Genomic DNA, 16,671 nt, shown 5'->3' with positions numbered 1-16,671 from the left:
GTATATATGTGTATATATATATATACTTGCGAAACTTGATCTCTACGGATGTTTCCTGGGTTACGAGTAGGGTGGACAATACCGTTAATGGAGAATTCATTTAACGTTAAACTTGCTTTTTTTACTACTACTACTACTACTACTATTACTATTATACTATCCAAGATATAAAAGTCAAAAACTTTATTTCGACGACAATTTATATTCAGACGTATATATAAGAAATACGATATCTCCTTGTTAAAACTATAAGAAACTTCCACTTTAATCGCTGTTATCCAACCAGTTACCGATTAGACACTTATTAGTGACATTATAAAAGATAAGATCACTTTCCTGTGAAAAAAATAGAAAAAAGATAGAAAATCTTTGTCACCCATCCGTATATAAATAACATACTCGGGAAGATAAAGTGGAATGAAAAGTATAGCTATTAAATAAAGCTTATTGCTATTAAAAGTACTTCGATCCTTATTTATCTTATTTTTTTGTCTTATATATTTAAATACCTGTTTACATAGAAAACGTATGAATGCATATATATTTGCTTATACATATTTACGTATATAAGAAAAATGAATAAATTAACGGGAAGATAATTCTGCCGGAATTAATCGTTAAATTGGAGTTTTATTACTTTCCATTATTTACACAAGTAGGATGCCGTTTTATGGCTTCTCGGCGGTAAGCCACAAAATATGTGCTAACACACGAACGAAAGGAGTATATGCTTCCATGTATATATACATATATACACATATATATAATGTACGAATGAGAGAGATAGGTATAGATATGATTTTTCGTTAATGTAATATCTGAAGATCATTAATGATTGTAATGGGTGAGGGGGGAAAAAAAACAATATTAAATTGAAAATAGAAATATGTCGTTCCTTTGGTAAAATGATTATGACAGTGTGGTACATTCGAACAAAGATGCTATTATTCGAGAAGTAAGTCGAGTTATTCGCTTTATAAATCGCAAAGCGACAAAGCGTGTAGCAAAGGAGTAAAAGAGGTTCTTGCTGATCTTAGGGTAAAGATATAAACCTTTGAAGATGAATTTATTAAGCTATTTCGATCGGTGGTGCTTCGTTTCTCTCCAAGGTTCTATCGATGCTAATTGCGCGAGATAATTCGAGAAGAGTTCTTCAACGAATGCGAGTCTGTTACGAACGATTTAAGAGAGGAAGAAATAGAAAGAGAGAAAGAGAGGAATAAAAGAAATAAAGAGAAAGAGAAAGAAAATATCTTCTTCAATCCCATAGAATGCAGTCTTTGTGATAGACATCGGGCGCCACTTTCTTGCTTTGTATGTACGTAATGGTCGTTAGATAAATTTTGAATTAAACTTCTCGCACTCGACTATTTTTATCGATATCGCGCGTGTGATTCTTTCCGAGGAAGGGAACGCCCTATCCAACAACGCGTAGGTGTCTCGGACAAAGGGTTTCCTGTTTCTAACTTAACCTATGCACATTTATGCAAATCCTTTTCTATTTTATACGGATCATCATCCTCTTTTTAATAGTCACAAACGTATCAAGGTTAACAAACTCTTTCTGTAATAAAGATAGAAAATAAAATGATAATAATACTAAGCTAGTTTATGTAATATATAATCATCATTTCGAATTTTTAAGGGCTTACTTTCGGATTAAGAGAATTGTCTAAACAATGACGTCATCGTATTACATCGGCCTTCTCTAAAAACGTCCTACTGAATGATGAAAGTGGGCGATTTCGTTTGTAATAAAAAAAGGATTAAGATTCTGGACGAGATAATTGTGTCAAAAATGTTATTTTTTTTTCTCTCGAATGAACAAAAAGAAATTATAAAATATAATCATGAATTATTAAATAAAGAGAAAATCGTAATAGCATGATAGAGACGTTAGAATACGAAATAGATACCAATAATTAATCGAGATCTACGTTACGACCTTGTGTGATCGTTTTGAAATAATTAAATCGATCATGTTTTTATTTATCTATCTTATTAATAGATTCTACCAATAATAGACTTGTTAATTTCTGAAAAAAAAAGTAACGAAATTTGTTGTCTTATTGATCATCAGTTGTGAATATATCCGTAAGAAGATAATATAAAAATAGATAGAAAAGAAAAAAACAAAAAGAGGAAGAATAGCAGTAAAACCAATAGATAAATTCGTCGGATAGTAGGTACGGTAGTTATCCATAGAATTTACTACGTGCAAATGCGGCTCCGAACTTGTTAGATCCGCAAACGAGCGAACGAGGCATTATTTACAGAAGAAAAGCGACATGCACTGCTCGGTGGTGCACTCGGTGTCCTGTTGCTGCTGCTGCTGTTGCTGCTGCAAGTATCCACTGGGAATGCAAATTACCAACTACCATAAAGGATAGGCATGATGTGCGCACTGTTTGCTGCACCGTAATGCGGGGACACCGTGGCACGGTCTGCACGTGCGAGCTTCTCTACGATTTACGATCTAAGAATTAGACACAATAGGAACGTACGAGTAACGTCTAATAACCGGCTTACGTAGACCATGCAAGGTTTCAAGACGATTAATGTGCTTTAACATAACCGATAATCTATAAGTTTGTACATTTTCATCAGTATATGTCTAATATTTTTTATTTGTCCATTTTGTTGGTTTTTATTTAAATTTATTTCTTTTTCCCTTGTGTGTTTTTTTCGAGATTTTATTTATCTTTATTTTTATGTTTATTTTTATTTTATTTACAACGTCGATTCTCTAATGCATTTTAATTTCTTTTCAACTTCTCTCTTTTAACGATCGCGAGATCATTGTAATGGCATTGACTGAAGAACCGTACCGACCTCGAAAGATCCTCGTAAAGATATTTCGCCTTTACGATTCGTCGTGCGTTTCGCGAATAAAATAATCGACGGGTGTCTTTAAAAAATGATCTTCTCTTTCTTCGCGTCTCTCATTCGAATGAATCTCACAAATGAAATCGAATTTTAAACACGGAAGTTTTATGAGAAAGTTCAAACAAACGTATGAATATCGAAATTTCTTACTTTTTTTCTTTCTTTTTTTTCTTTTTTTTTTTTTTATAAATTCATTGTATACATTCCATTTTGTAAGATTTGTTATTTCTTTCAAGCGAGTGTGATCGTATGTTGCAATAAATGTAATAAATTACAAGTGAATATATGTATTTATATATTTTTGAAATTATTAAATGGACCGTTTATTTAGAAAGTGGGTGCAATTTCATTTTGTTGTTATTTCGAGGAAATGAAAGATTAGCATATTTAGTCAATTCAAAAGTATAAATTAATTATGTCATGCCTGGCTATGTTTAACTGAAATATATATTTACAGGCTGTAAATGGACTTACACCATTTTCATAAATTAGTCGATTGTAAAAATCATTTAATTTCACTAATGAAATATTGAATATCACATAAAATATATTTTATAATAATCCAATTTTGTTTATAAATAATATAAGAAATAAAATAGGATTAGTATTTTTTATTTTGAACATTAATTATATTTATATATTACCATAAAATATTGGCAGATGGAAATGTAACTTGAAATTTCGTTTAAAGATTTTCCCCTATGTCCATTCGTTAACCGAATTAAAGTTTTTTCCTTAAATGTTCTTTTAAGCAAAAATTGAACATTTTTAACCACTTGAATCAATGGAAATTGAACTTGCACCACTTTCATAATCAATCGCTATGCAATTTCTTTTATTGGTCAATTTTGATTCGAACGAAACATTGACATTTTTTTTTTAAAGATATTAAATATTAATTATAGTTATAAATAATAAGTTGAAAATTAAATTAGTCACAAATAATGTGATATTTCATTTAAACAACAACAATGAACTTACATTAGTTTCAAAATAAACGGTCTAAATGGTGAAATAAATATAATATAATATAAATTGATGGTCGTATCGTATCGTATCTTAAAGGTGGACAAAGTTCGAGTTTCCAATGAAAAAATATAGAAGAAACCTTTACGGTTTCTGCCTTTCAACAACATTGCCGCCGATCTCACTTGAACCGATAATGGAAACTGCCGAGGGCGGCTAACGTTCATTGGACTATCCGTGGCGCTTAGAAATGGCTAAATCAACACCAGGAACGGTCGAACGTGGCACCTGGCACGTCCAAATAAAGCTACTACCACTGTCACGTATCCATAATTTTCCAATGATAATTCGTTAATTAGCGCGTAAAGTTCTGGGGCGCGAATTGTCGGTTAGTTGTTTGTACAAAAAAAAAAGAAATATAAGAGAATAGGAAAAAAAGTGAGAAAAAGATAGATGATAAAGGTAAAAAGATAAATGTAAAATAAGTAAACCGACTTTTTAATTAATTAGGAGACAACAAAATATACGATATCATAGTTATTTTCGTCATTGAATTAATACCGTCCATCGTTCTTTTGATCTGACCTTTAATATACAGTAGATCATGTATATATAGTACGAGTAATAGACTTACATTTTGTATGAAATCATGTTATAGAAGAATTTTTAATATATACAATATTTTTTGATGACCATTGTTATGTCTAATTTAATCTTTTATGTTTTACCTATTAAAAATAGTTAAATAAAATTGCGAAGAGAACATATATTAAATTGTAACAAGAGATGATAGTTAAATTAATTATATTTTCATTATTTAATATGACAATTAATTAATGAAATACAAATAAGTTTTTTTTTGTTATTTATTTATAAATAAATTTATTTTCTTATATAAGCGTGTAGAGTAAAAACTCGTGTTGTATGAAAGTTTATTGCATGTAAAAAATATATTTGTTTAGTATGTAGAGGAAAAAAACAGAGAAAAACATATAATAATGAAATCGATCGATGATTAATAATGTAATAATATTAAAGTTTGAATTCATCAAAGAAATAGTGCATTTGCACGTTATTATTAATTTGAACAAATTCTTGAATATTCAAATGCAGTTCGAAGCGTGGGTACATCTTCAAGGTGGGCACACTTTAAACGGGATTGGATGGTCTCTCTCATGTCGTACCGTTTGAACGAAGCCAGGTAACATAACGATTATAGTCGGTGGCGCATATGTACTATCATTATCGTTTTAAATGGTAAGCTAAATCAGCGGCACGGAGGAGCCGCCGATCGTAAAACGAGCAAGCTGGAATAGCATGATCTAATCCTCAGTCCTAAGAGACTTATTTCATTTTCTCTTCGTTTATCTTATCTAGGAGATGTTAATCGATAAAAGAGATGAGATTCTAACGTTTCTATTCTAATGATATGACGTGATCGCATAGTCAAACGATTTGTACCTTTTTAAGCTAATATGGGCACGCATTCTTTTAGTTATTATTATAATACTACGTTTCATTTTTATCTTACTCTGGTGATAATAATATTATGATATAATCTTTAAATTATTTATTATAATATTGGAATTTTTTTATATAATAAACTTGATGATCCTCTTTGCGTTCATTCAACTTTATATAATTTGAATTTTTTTTTTTTTCGTGACAATAGAAAAATTGATATAATTTGAAATCAAGAAAATATCAATCATTATACATACAAATTAATAATGAATTTTATTAGCTTGCACACATAGGGAGGTTATTAAGATAATATTTAATTAAAAATAAAAAAGTATCTATATATAATATATTGGTATGTAACTTTAAAGTCACACGGGACTGCAGAAGGGTTAATTTCGTTATCTGTTTGCCGAGTTCATTGACCGTTAACACGTAGAACGTAAAATATATGTACATATATATCCTTGGAATAATTATACGAGTTACGAGTCTAGAGTGAAATTGAAAATTGCTCCTTCAGTAGATGGTAGAAACCGAACTAACTGAATTACTCATTTGAAACGGATAGCGTCGATGATCTTACGTCGAATGAAGATCCAGCTTTCAACGCATTATTGTTATTTATTATTTCATAAAAATAATTAGTCGAATAATAAATCTTGAAAGTCATTCTTTGAAGAAAAAAAGATAACAAAGTAAGAGAATATTTTCGAAAGAAAATCGTTATATCCGTGCATCAAAGAATCCACATCTTTTTCCTTTCTATCTTTTCAAACGTGTTAGCAGGATCGGGAAAATGTACAATAACAAATATCACTCGTTCTTTCATATTTTATAGCATTTATTTCGTACGTTATTAAAGAAAATACAATGATAGCAGTATTTACAGGATGTCGTTAAGTTCTAGGTACACGAACGTGTTTTCCATCAGAATAAACTTCAATATTAATAATAATAATAAAATAATAATAATAATAGTAATAATAATAAAATAATTAATAGTAATAATAATAAAATAATAATAATATAATAATAACATAATAATAATAATAATAATATTAATAGAATAAATTCGGATGAAGGATGGAGCGCGTTCATGCAATAGAGAAAAAGAGAGAAAAAGAAAAAGAAAAGAAAAGAAAAAAAAAGAAAATTACGCGAATTCGTCTTTCCCGAGGCGATATATATTATTATTATTATTTAAATGATATTACACAAGATTAATATTAAAACAACCGAAATTATCAATCGAATACGATAATTAAATACGACACGTGTTTTCTTCATCCTGTGAGAACAAAAAAAGAACGAAAATAAATAAGGAAAACAAAATTAGCCTCGAGAAAGAACGAACGAAACGATTTATCGTTTGAACGCCAAGCCCTATCCCTACATTCCGTAGTAGCAAAACTATATTACAGAAGTTTATCCTTCTTCTTTCGAATCACACAGAAGAAACAACTTCTTTCATGCTCAAGAAAAACATACAAAAAAAGAAACAGACAACACGATCACATCATTCGCGCTCGGAAAAGGATAAACTTAAATAAACGCGCGATTATTGTTTTTATTTTATTATTATCTTTTTTTTGTTTTTTGTTTTTTTTTGTTTTTTGTTTTTCACGGTAAAAAGCGTCGTTTCTCTCGTAACGACCGCGTGTGTGTGTGTGTGCGTGCAACGACAGTATGATGTAATAATAATAATAATAATATTCCATGTTGTGCGATATTTTTCTTCCACATTTCAATGATAATATTATAAATTGAATTAGTTTAAACGTGATTAGATATTTTTCTTTGCACTTGTAAACTTTTACTCTCCTAACATTGGACAGTTTGATGAAGTCTACGAACTTCGTTTGTTGTCTCTTACCGGATGAGAGAATGATAATAATGATGATTATGATACAAATGATATTTTGTTATTGATATCGTTGTCGTCGTCGTCGTCGTTAAATTGATCGAGTAAAAGAACCTTGTGATTTCTTCGCGACGATTTACATTTACGTTCATTCATTTATTTTTTAATCATCCGAGTAAAACTGGATATATGTTGTGTATACGTGTCTGTCTGTATGTATGTATGTATGTCTGTCTGTTAAAAAAGAAAAAGTGAAATTATTCAATTAGATATACAATACCTATATATATATTTATTATATATATATATATATATATATATATATATATACACACACATATATATATATATATATATATATATATATATATACACACACATATATACATTTATATTTATATATATATATATATCGGCACGAAGAATTAACAAGGTCTTATGTCGATCATCGAATGATAAAACGTTTCACCACGAAGAAAGCCTTGTCATTTCGACTAATACGATCGTTCGTTTTCTTTTCAACATCAGACACCACCAGTCGCGTTCTCCAATATGGAAAAAAAAAAAAACTTTGGAAAAATGATTGGAGAGGACACTGACCGTTCGTTGACGAGAAGCCAACGACCGTGTGCCCGGAGAACGATGATAACAATTAGAGATATACGACGAGGATCCAAGGAAAACGAACGATATAATAATTATATATATATATATATATATATATATATATTATACACACATATATATATATTTGACTAGTATTTAACGGAGTACGATGGGACTACTACTTATTTCCTCGCAATCCGCGGAATAATTCGATTTTCCCTCGAGCGACTTATATATTCTCGATCTTTTCTTTTTTTATTTTTTTTGTTTTATTTTGTTGTTATTTAAATCTTCTTTTTCGGAAGTCGCGCTCTTCCCATCTCCGCGAATATCTTTCGCTTATTATTGTCATGTCGCGAAAGAAATTAACATAATTAATATAATATATATATATATATATATATATATAAATATATACATATACATATATATGTACGTCTTGGAAAATATTACAAATACACCAACGACAGTTATATTATTTAAATATTCCTTCTCCGACGCAAGAGATTAATTTCGATCCGCATTCGTATCTCACCGTTTAGCGACTAAACGTGGATAGATATATAGATCGACGATGTGTGTATGTGTGTGTGTATCCTTAATTTGGATTTGGAAATAAATAAATGGAAAAAGAAAATAAGAAAGAGAATACAAAAAAAAAAAGAACAGAATAAAAAATAAAATAAAATAAAAAACAAAAGAAATATTAAACCGGCAAGGTGGGGGTTGGGGTGGGGATTTGAGGCATGTTCGTATATATATTATTCATCATTCTTAAGCTTAACGTGAGACCCGAATACGAAATATTTCGTCACTGTTGTGTGTGCTCGTCGTTTAAATGGTTTCTTGTTTTGTTTTTGATTAACAAACGCCATTGAAATTCGTCGAATATTTATATATTGTTATCCTGTTACGCGAGTGAATATTATTTATTCGCTATTATTATATTACCGGCAGTTATATTGAGAGGCACATTATCAACGATCGAACATTCGAGATCAACCATTTTCGATCGTCGATTGGGGCAGTTTTGATATGAAGCAACGTCGAAAGAGATGGATGATGATGATGATGGGCGTCAACGGAGGAAAAGAAAAATTGATAATTACTTATAATGAGCAATACATTTTTTTTTCTCTCGTAACATTGACAACGAAAAATTTATGACGTATGTTATGTGTTCCTTTTTCTTTTTAATTGTTTTTTATTTTATTTTATTTTTTATTTCTATTTTTATGTTTGTTTCTTTTTTTTTTTTAATTTAATTTTTATTTTTCACTTTATATTCCATTTGCAAATATTGTAATTTTCCAAAACTGTAGGCGTTGTGTTTATTATATTTGAATCATCGTTTAAAAATTTTCCTTTCGTATTCCTTCGACGTCACGGAAGAAAAAGAGACAATAATAATAATAATAATAATAATAATAATTATAATAATAATATTAATATTAATAGTAATAATTAGAGACGCCTAAAGGCTCGTCTAGGCTCTCAATTTCGCATAATCGACGAGCTACCCTGTGAAAAGGTTTTTGCACGCGCGGTTAAGGCACTATTGTCCATCGACAACAATCTCGTTCGTGACTTTTTCTTTAAATTCGTACAGTCGTATTGCGTGTTATAATATGGTGTGCAAGTTTTATGCGAAGGAGCAGGCACTACTTACTGATTGTGTGTATTTTATATGCGAAATATATGTATGTATAGATGTATGTGTATTTACATAAATCATCATACGTTATACGAGGAGTTTGTTTGAAATCTTATAAACGCTTATTACGAAGGCACCAAAGTTATTGAAATGGAGCTTAGTAATATAAAATTCGTCGAACAGGACGCTGAACACTTTATCTCTTAATATATATTAATACAACAACCATACTGGGCGACGAATAATATTAATGATAGATACGCTTGTTTGTCGCAACGAACTGATCATCGAAATAACATCATCAATTCGAATGGAAATCAAACTAAAGCACCACTATTTTGTTTTTCTCTCTTATCATTTTAACTGGATGCTCGCACAAATACGTTTTTTTTTTTTTCTTTCTTTTTTTAAGTCGCCACGAAAGTTCGTCCCTTCTCCTTTTGAAAACGGCAGATAACGAGTTGTTTACAGTTTCCTAACTAATACGTATTCCCAACTTTCTATAACCAACTTTACATCTTCTTATCTATTTTTCTTCTTTCTATTATTTACACAGTACCATAAAAGCCTCGTTATCTTTGCCGTATAACGTTATGTATGTATAACGTTTTTTTCTTTTTTTTTATCTTGACCGTACGCTTTGTATTTATGTATGTATTTATTTATTTATTTATTTAATTATGTACCACAGAAAATTTGTGGATTACGTCCTGGTCATAATTCTCGAAGAAAAAAGAAAAGAAATGAAATGAAAAGAAAAGAAAAAGAAAAAGAAAAAAGGGGAGAGAACAAAACGACATGCACGTCATCACACGCACCTATAAATTGTATCTCACTTATATATATATACAACAGCCATTTGTTCGCATTAATAAACGTTTTTTTTTTCTCCATCCTATCTCTTCTCTCTTTCGCGCTTATTACATTTCTCTCACTATTACATAACAACACTCTCTCCCATACCTACAGAATTTAGTCGTAATGAGGCACGATTGGCCCTAAACTGTACACGATTAACATTCTTTTCTATGTACAAAAAAAGGAAAAAAAAAAAAAATAAAATGAAAGCATCAGTCTCTATCACGGATCATCGTTTGAAAAATAACGACGGCGAGTACCAAGTAAAAAGTTGGTTAGGCGTCCCACCTAAATGTCCTCTTTGAAGACGGTAGAGGGGTGGAGGGGGGATGAGAAAGATTATTTTCCTTTAAGACGCTTCGCGTACTTGGAAACGTCGAATCCGTGCCTGCACCGATTCGCACTGAACTTCAGTGTACCTCGTATATCTACCGGCTCTGACGGGTTCCCTTATGACAACCAGATTGCCMCCCCTCTCTCTGAGAGCTTCCAAGCCAGTCTTACCGCGAACTACCGGTGGAACCGTCGTTGACAACTTAGAGGACTTGCTGCTTGACGTTTCTGACGTGAAACGACTGAGTGCTTTGCTAACAACGCCGTTGCATTCTCTAGGCCAGGCTCGTGGATTGTGGTGATGATGGTGATGCCTTTGTTCCCATCTGTCGGTCGTAGAATCGGCAACAACTGCGAAGGGAAAACTGGGCTTACCACCTCCTCCCTGGGTTTTCCCATATAGAATAAAATCCAACGAGTCGTCGGAATAAATGCTACTTCGATCGCTCGAACTGTCAGTCGAAATTTCCGATACCGTATCGCTACCACCGTCGCTGCACTGTTGTTCCTCGCCAAGAATGAACACCGGCGTACATTTGAAAACTTCGCCAGCTGGCATCGTGTGCGTAGCCGTTGCTCTTCTAGGCGTGCTCACGTTTCCAGATATCATTGTCGAATTAGTCGTTATCGTTGTAGTAGTTGTCGACGTATTCTTATTATTATTCGCGCATGATGACTCTATTATAACGATCTCCGTGCTGGAAAATTTTTGTGCCAGCGAGTCCATGTTACGTTTAAATATATCCTTACGATCGGAACTCAAACCGAATCTTATTGGTTTAGGGCTAGATTTAGAAGTCGAATAAATATTTTCAGTATGCGAAGACATTGCACGTGTAGTCACTGTCTTCATTTCATTTTGATTAGGATTGTTCGACGTTCTAACGTTTACGTTGTTATCGTTGTCGCAACATTTTGGCGTAGAACTTGGAATTGTCGTTTTATTTTCTTCCGTCGAGGATTTATTATTACTCAATGATTGCTGCTGCTGTTGCTGTTGTTGTTGCTGCTGCTGTTGCTGTTGTTGTTGTTGTTGTTGTTGTTGCTGTTGTTGTTGTGGTGGTTGTTGCTGTTGTTGTTCTTCTTCTTGCTGCGAGATCGTCTTTGATTTTAAAGTGGAGTCTTCCGTAGGTGGAAGTGAAGGGGATAACGGTGGCACTGGGTCATCGAACATGGCGAACCATGCATGTTGAAGACACTCCGTTACTGTCAGTCGTTCGCTGAAATACACAAATAACACTTATTAATATAATCATATATGATACGAATTATAAACGAATAGAGATTAGTTTTTAAAGGAAATTTAAAAAAACATGAAAATTGATTTAAGATATTTAGCCGATAGAACTTAGAGATTAAAATGTTCCATTCTATAACCAATATACCGTAAAGTTTGAATATTTAAATACGCAATAATAATACAGGTGCAACCCGGAATATAGTATCTTTTCTTAATGTTCCTGATTGTGAGATATAATCGAATCGCGTGAAAGTACAGTTAACTCGTTACCCAAGTTCTGCTCCGATTAACCGGAGGTCGAATATCAAAAAACCCACGCGAGAAGGGGGAATTTTATCTAACGACACTTTTTTTTCTTTTCCAAAACCTTTATATACACATTACATACGAACAAAAGTAATAATATATACTTATGTTATACATTCGATGAATATTCCGAGATAAATTTGGTATGTGTTATATATACCTATGCATGCATGCATGCATGTACGTATGTATAAGTTTACTCGAGAGACATTATCAAAAGAAGTCTTTCAGGTATAAAAAGTAAACATGAAAATTTCTCGAATAAGGAGACCTAGTATATACTTTTGTGGTCGTCGTCAAACGCTTTGACTTCCGGACGAAGAACAGGATTGTCTTCGATAGCGGACTAACTGGATTGCGTAACGTCCATCCGTTTAGTAGTAGTTACACTAAAGAGAAAAAGAAAAAAAAGAAAAAAGAGAGAGACAGAGAGAAGTGGGAAAAAAAAAAAAGTAAATCGTGCGTCGACACGGCTCATCGTAATCGTTCTCTCGTATATACTAGTGTGACGTATCATTTCCTATCTTTTTCTCTCTCTCTCTCTTTTACTCTTTTACTCTTTCTCTTTCTCTCTCTGCCTTTCCGTTGAGCATTGTCGTCAACGAGATAAGCCCTGGCTTTGCGAGGAAGGACGGATAGCCCGGATGGAGACTTCCTTCCAGCTGTCCATCTGTTTCACGATAAGGAAATCTACGAGTTTTTCTATTCCTCTTCCCGTTTTAAAGAAAGTCAGAGCAAAGACTGGATTTGTTTGTTTGTTTTTCCTTTTTTTCGTTCTCTCTTTTAATTCAGAAAAATCTATCTATATATATTTACACACACGTATTTGTAATACCTGTATATATGAAAATTGTGTTTAGTTATCTAACAAGTAATGTCGGATATTTTCTGAAATCGTTTCTAATGTTTTTTTAAAACAGAACAACAAAATTATTTCTATCGTTTTTGATATAATTTTGTATTATTTATATAGATTTAAGGATGAACAACGACGAATAATTTGTATTTTCGTGTATTGAACTTTTTATGCTTTCTTTTTTTTCGCAAAGGAATTCATTTAATTCAGTACCACCGTGAGAGATTATCATTTATTCCGTTTGTTACAAAATTTGATTAATGAATAAAATAGAGGCTTGCGAAATGGATATTTCTAAATTTGGTGTAAAAACAAAAAGATTAAAAAAATATTGGATGAATTGGATTGGAAAATTATAAAACAAATATGTATTAGGTATATATTAAAAAAATGACAACGAGTTACTTATTAGTCAACAAAATTTGTATGTGTAGTAGCATGTATTATGCTGCATTGAAGTACCTAACACGTTTGAAATGGAAGATCCACGAGAAACGAGATCTCTTCCAACGAGTTGGTGTTTAAGATATTTTTTTTTCTATCTCTATCTCTTCTCTCTCTCTCTCTCTCTCTCTCTCTCTCTCTCTCTCTCTCTCTCTCTCTCTCTTTCCCTTTCTTTCTTTTTCTTGTTATTTTCGAAGTCATAATATATCGCGTTATGATTTCTCAGACTTATGCTTGTAAATAATGTCTTCGGGGAAGTCTGTCATGACTTACCGAGAAAGTTTACGCTACATAGGACCAAATGAAAAGAGATACACCGGCAACGGCGGCGCATAGGAAAAACGAATGCGATCTGCTTGTTCATCGGTGGGATATATTAGAAGCATGTTAGTATTATTTGATTTCTTCGAAGAAGAACAAGCGTGGCTCGTGTAACTTATAATGTCGACGACATTCTACGCGCCTCGTGTTATAACATTCGTAACGCGAGCTAAATTATATGGAAATTAACGGATATACGACATATATATATATAAAGTAATAATATTTAATCGTGTCGGAAATTATAATACGATTACAAGAAAATATACAAAATCGATTGTAATCATAAATATAATAATATCGATGTACAATATTTTGTAATATTATTCTCCTTATTATAAAAATATAAAAGAGAATTTAAGGGAAACCTATATAATTATCGAACGTTTAATTTACAAATACATCCCCCCAACAATTCTGTTTTTACACGAACGTTTTTTTTTTACGCACGATCGAATCAAATTGTTAGAAAAAAAAATTTCTTTATTTACCAGGACACTTTATCCGACAATGAGTGGAGTCAAAGAAAAAAGTATTTTTCGATAAATATATAATTCAATATATATATAATTTTTGTTTATACGTATTCATCGAGAACGTATTCTATCCTATCGTGTAATAACAGAATTAGGGGGGGGGTAATCGATTAATAATAATTATATCATAGTTTTGTTATCGAACGATAATAATAATAATAATAATAACAATCGGGGCTTACCTTGGATCCTTGACCATGAGTTTGCGCATGAGATCTCGCGCCTCTTCTGATACGTCCTCGAATAGATCGTCCGGAAAATCTAAACGACATCTGCTGATGTTACAAAAGGTTTCCTGTTTGGTATCACCGCCAAAAGGGGAGCATCCCGTTAGAAGAACGTAGAGTAGAACTCCGACCGACCACATGTCGGTTGCCAGACTGATCGGCTCGTAATTCAGGACTTCTGGGGCTGAAACACGCACGGATGCGGAAGGAACGTTTTAAAGAGGATGATGATTTATTATGTCGTCGTTTTATCTTCTTCTCATTGAAATCATATACCCTTGGCTTGTGTTAAATCTACAGTTCTGTTCTGTAGTATATATTATATCTCGCTATGTAGATTTATTTGATGATATAAACCTTTATTCTAACACGGCACACGCACACCGTCGTCTTGTTATCCCATTTAATTCGATCATTATTGAATCTATCATACGTACACCTAATTTCGCATTACAAAATTTTACTTTTTTTTTCTTTTCATTGGAAATTATTAATTCTGATTAAAATAAACATCAATAATAATAATAATAATAATTAAACATTCAATTTTTAATCGAATTATTTAGAATTCATTGTTAACAATTAACAAAAAAAAAAAAAAACAAAAGAGGAGGGGGAAAAATATATATTTTAAATGATCCTTTCTCAATGAAATACGTACTCATATTCTAATATCGTCATATACAATAAGAAACATAAACATGAAAGGTAGAGTATAGGTATACGGTGAAGAGGCAATCAAGAAAGTCGACGATTTATGTGTCGACTAGCGCGAAAACGGCACGCATATGAATCGAAGGGTAAATCTCTCTCTTTCTCTTTTCCTCTCCCTATTCTCGAGTATACCTTTCGTCCCGTTTTCATTCAGACTCGACGACCGTTAGAGAAGACGGGAGTCAGAAATAATTGCGGGAGTAGTAATCGCGAGGATCGTAAAAGGACTCTCCTCTTATTCCCTTCTCTCCCTCCCTTCTCCACTCTTTCTCTCATTTCTTTGACGAGTGCACAAGCGCGAGTAGCAATAGCAGTTGAAGAGAAACGACGAGTAAATTCCACCAACATTGCCATCGCCACCATCACCACCACCATCACCACCATCACCACCGGTGCGTGCGGCTTTATTACCGACTGTGAAGTGGCTTGTTCTGTTCAATTATGCAACCGGGCCCTGTTTCCTTAATGGAATTACGCGCTACGAAACGAGCCACCCAACAACAACGAACGCAACCAGATTTTCTCGGAGAATAATATAACAAACCCGTTGGAGTAAGAGAGAAAGAGAAGAGGATTAGTGGACGACAGCCAACGGGGAGGGGGAGAAGGGGGAAGGGGTTCTTTGGTCGGTCCGTGAAATGAAAAGAATAAAAAAAGAGAGAAAGAGATAAAAAGGTGGAATAAAATAAGAATAAAAATAAAAATAATAATAAAAAAAAAATAAAACTGAAGCGATACCCGCGGCGATCGATTTCAACGCACGTCAAATGATTTATATTTATATTCGTTCGGCAATCCTTTTTAATTTATGCGCCCCTGCTGATACATCGGGTGGCTGCTGTCTGTTGCCGCTCTGTTGGCTTCTCTCTTCCGAGGACGTTCATTTCATCGTGAGTTATACAATTTCTTATTCCTTTTTTTCCCCTTCCCTTCCTCCCTCTTTCCCCAAGATTCGTCGTCGCCTTATAGAATGCTTTTGTTTTTTTTTTCGTTTTTTCTTTTTTATATTTAAAGTCTTATTATTTTATTTTTCTAAATTGAGAGAGAGACTACTCACCAACATAATCGGGCGTGCCCAAGATCTCACGTATGTCTGCACCATGGCTGATGTATCGCGATATACCAAAATCGCAGAGTTTCACGTCGCAATCGGGAAAATCGCCGGTTAATACCAAATTCTGTGGCTGTAAAAAAATAAGAAGAAATAAATAAAATAAAAAACGGAATAAATAAATAAATAAATAAATCGATCGATCGATCGTTCAATTATATATAATACGTAAGCAAATTAAAAATTTTAATTGCGTATATATTCTATAAAATGTGAATAAGGATAAAAAGATAAAAGATTAAAGAAAGTATTGTTTCTCTCGTTGAGTTAAAAAAATTCGAATGATAT

At 32.5% G+C, this 16,671-nt stretch overlaps 1 protein-coding gene across 1 annotated transcript in view; it reads right to left on the bottom strand.

Annotated features, from left to right (window-relative positions):
• Positions 1-10,088: 10,088 nt before the first annotated feature.
• The window catches only part of LOC106783959 (serine/threonine-protein kinase 17B-like), a 94,799-nt gene continuing 88,216 nt past the window's right edge, over positions 10,089-16,671 (bottom strand). Inside the window, exons 4-7 of the mRNA XM_014742987.1 lie at positions 16,330-16,456; positions 14,514-14,742; positions 11,720-11,848; positions 10,089-11,599 (exon numbers count right to left, since the gene is read on the bottom strand). Coding sequence (XP_014598473.1) covers positions 10,645-11,599; positions 11,720-11,848; positions 14,514-14,742; positions 16,330-16,456 — 1,440 coding nt within the window. The 3' untranslated portion in view covers positions 10,089-10,644. The remainder of the gene's footprint in view (positions 11,600-11,719; positions 11,849-14,513; positions 14,743-16,329; positions 16,457-16,671) is intronic.

Source organism: Polistes canadensis, unplaced genomic scaffold (assembly GCF_001313835.1).
Source record: "Polistes canadensis isolate GaletaPanama2010 unplaced genomic scaffold, ASM131383v1 scaffold_1, whole genome shotgun sequence".
NCBI classification, from domain to species: Eukaryota; Metazoa; Arthropoda; class Insecta; order Hymenoptera; family Vespidae; genus Polistes; species Polistes canadensis.
Note: the sequence above shows the minus strand (reverse complement) of the source record. Positions and strands in the feature narration are given on the sequence as shown.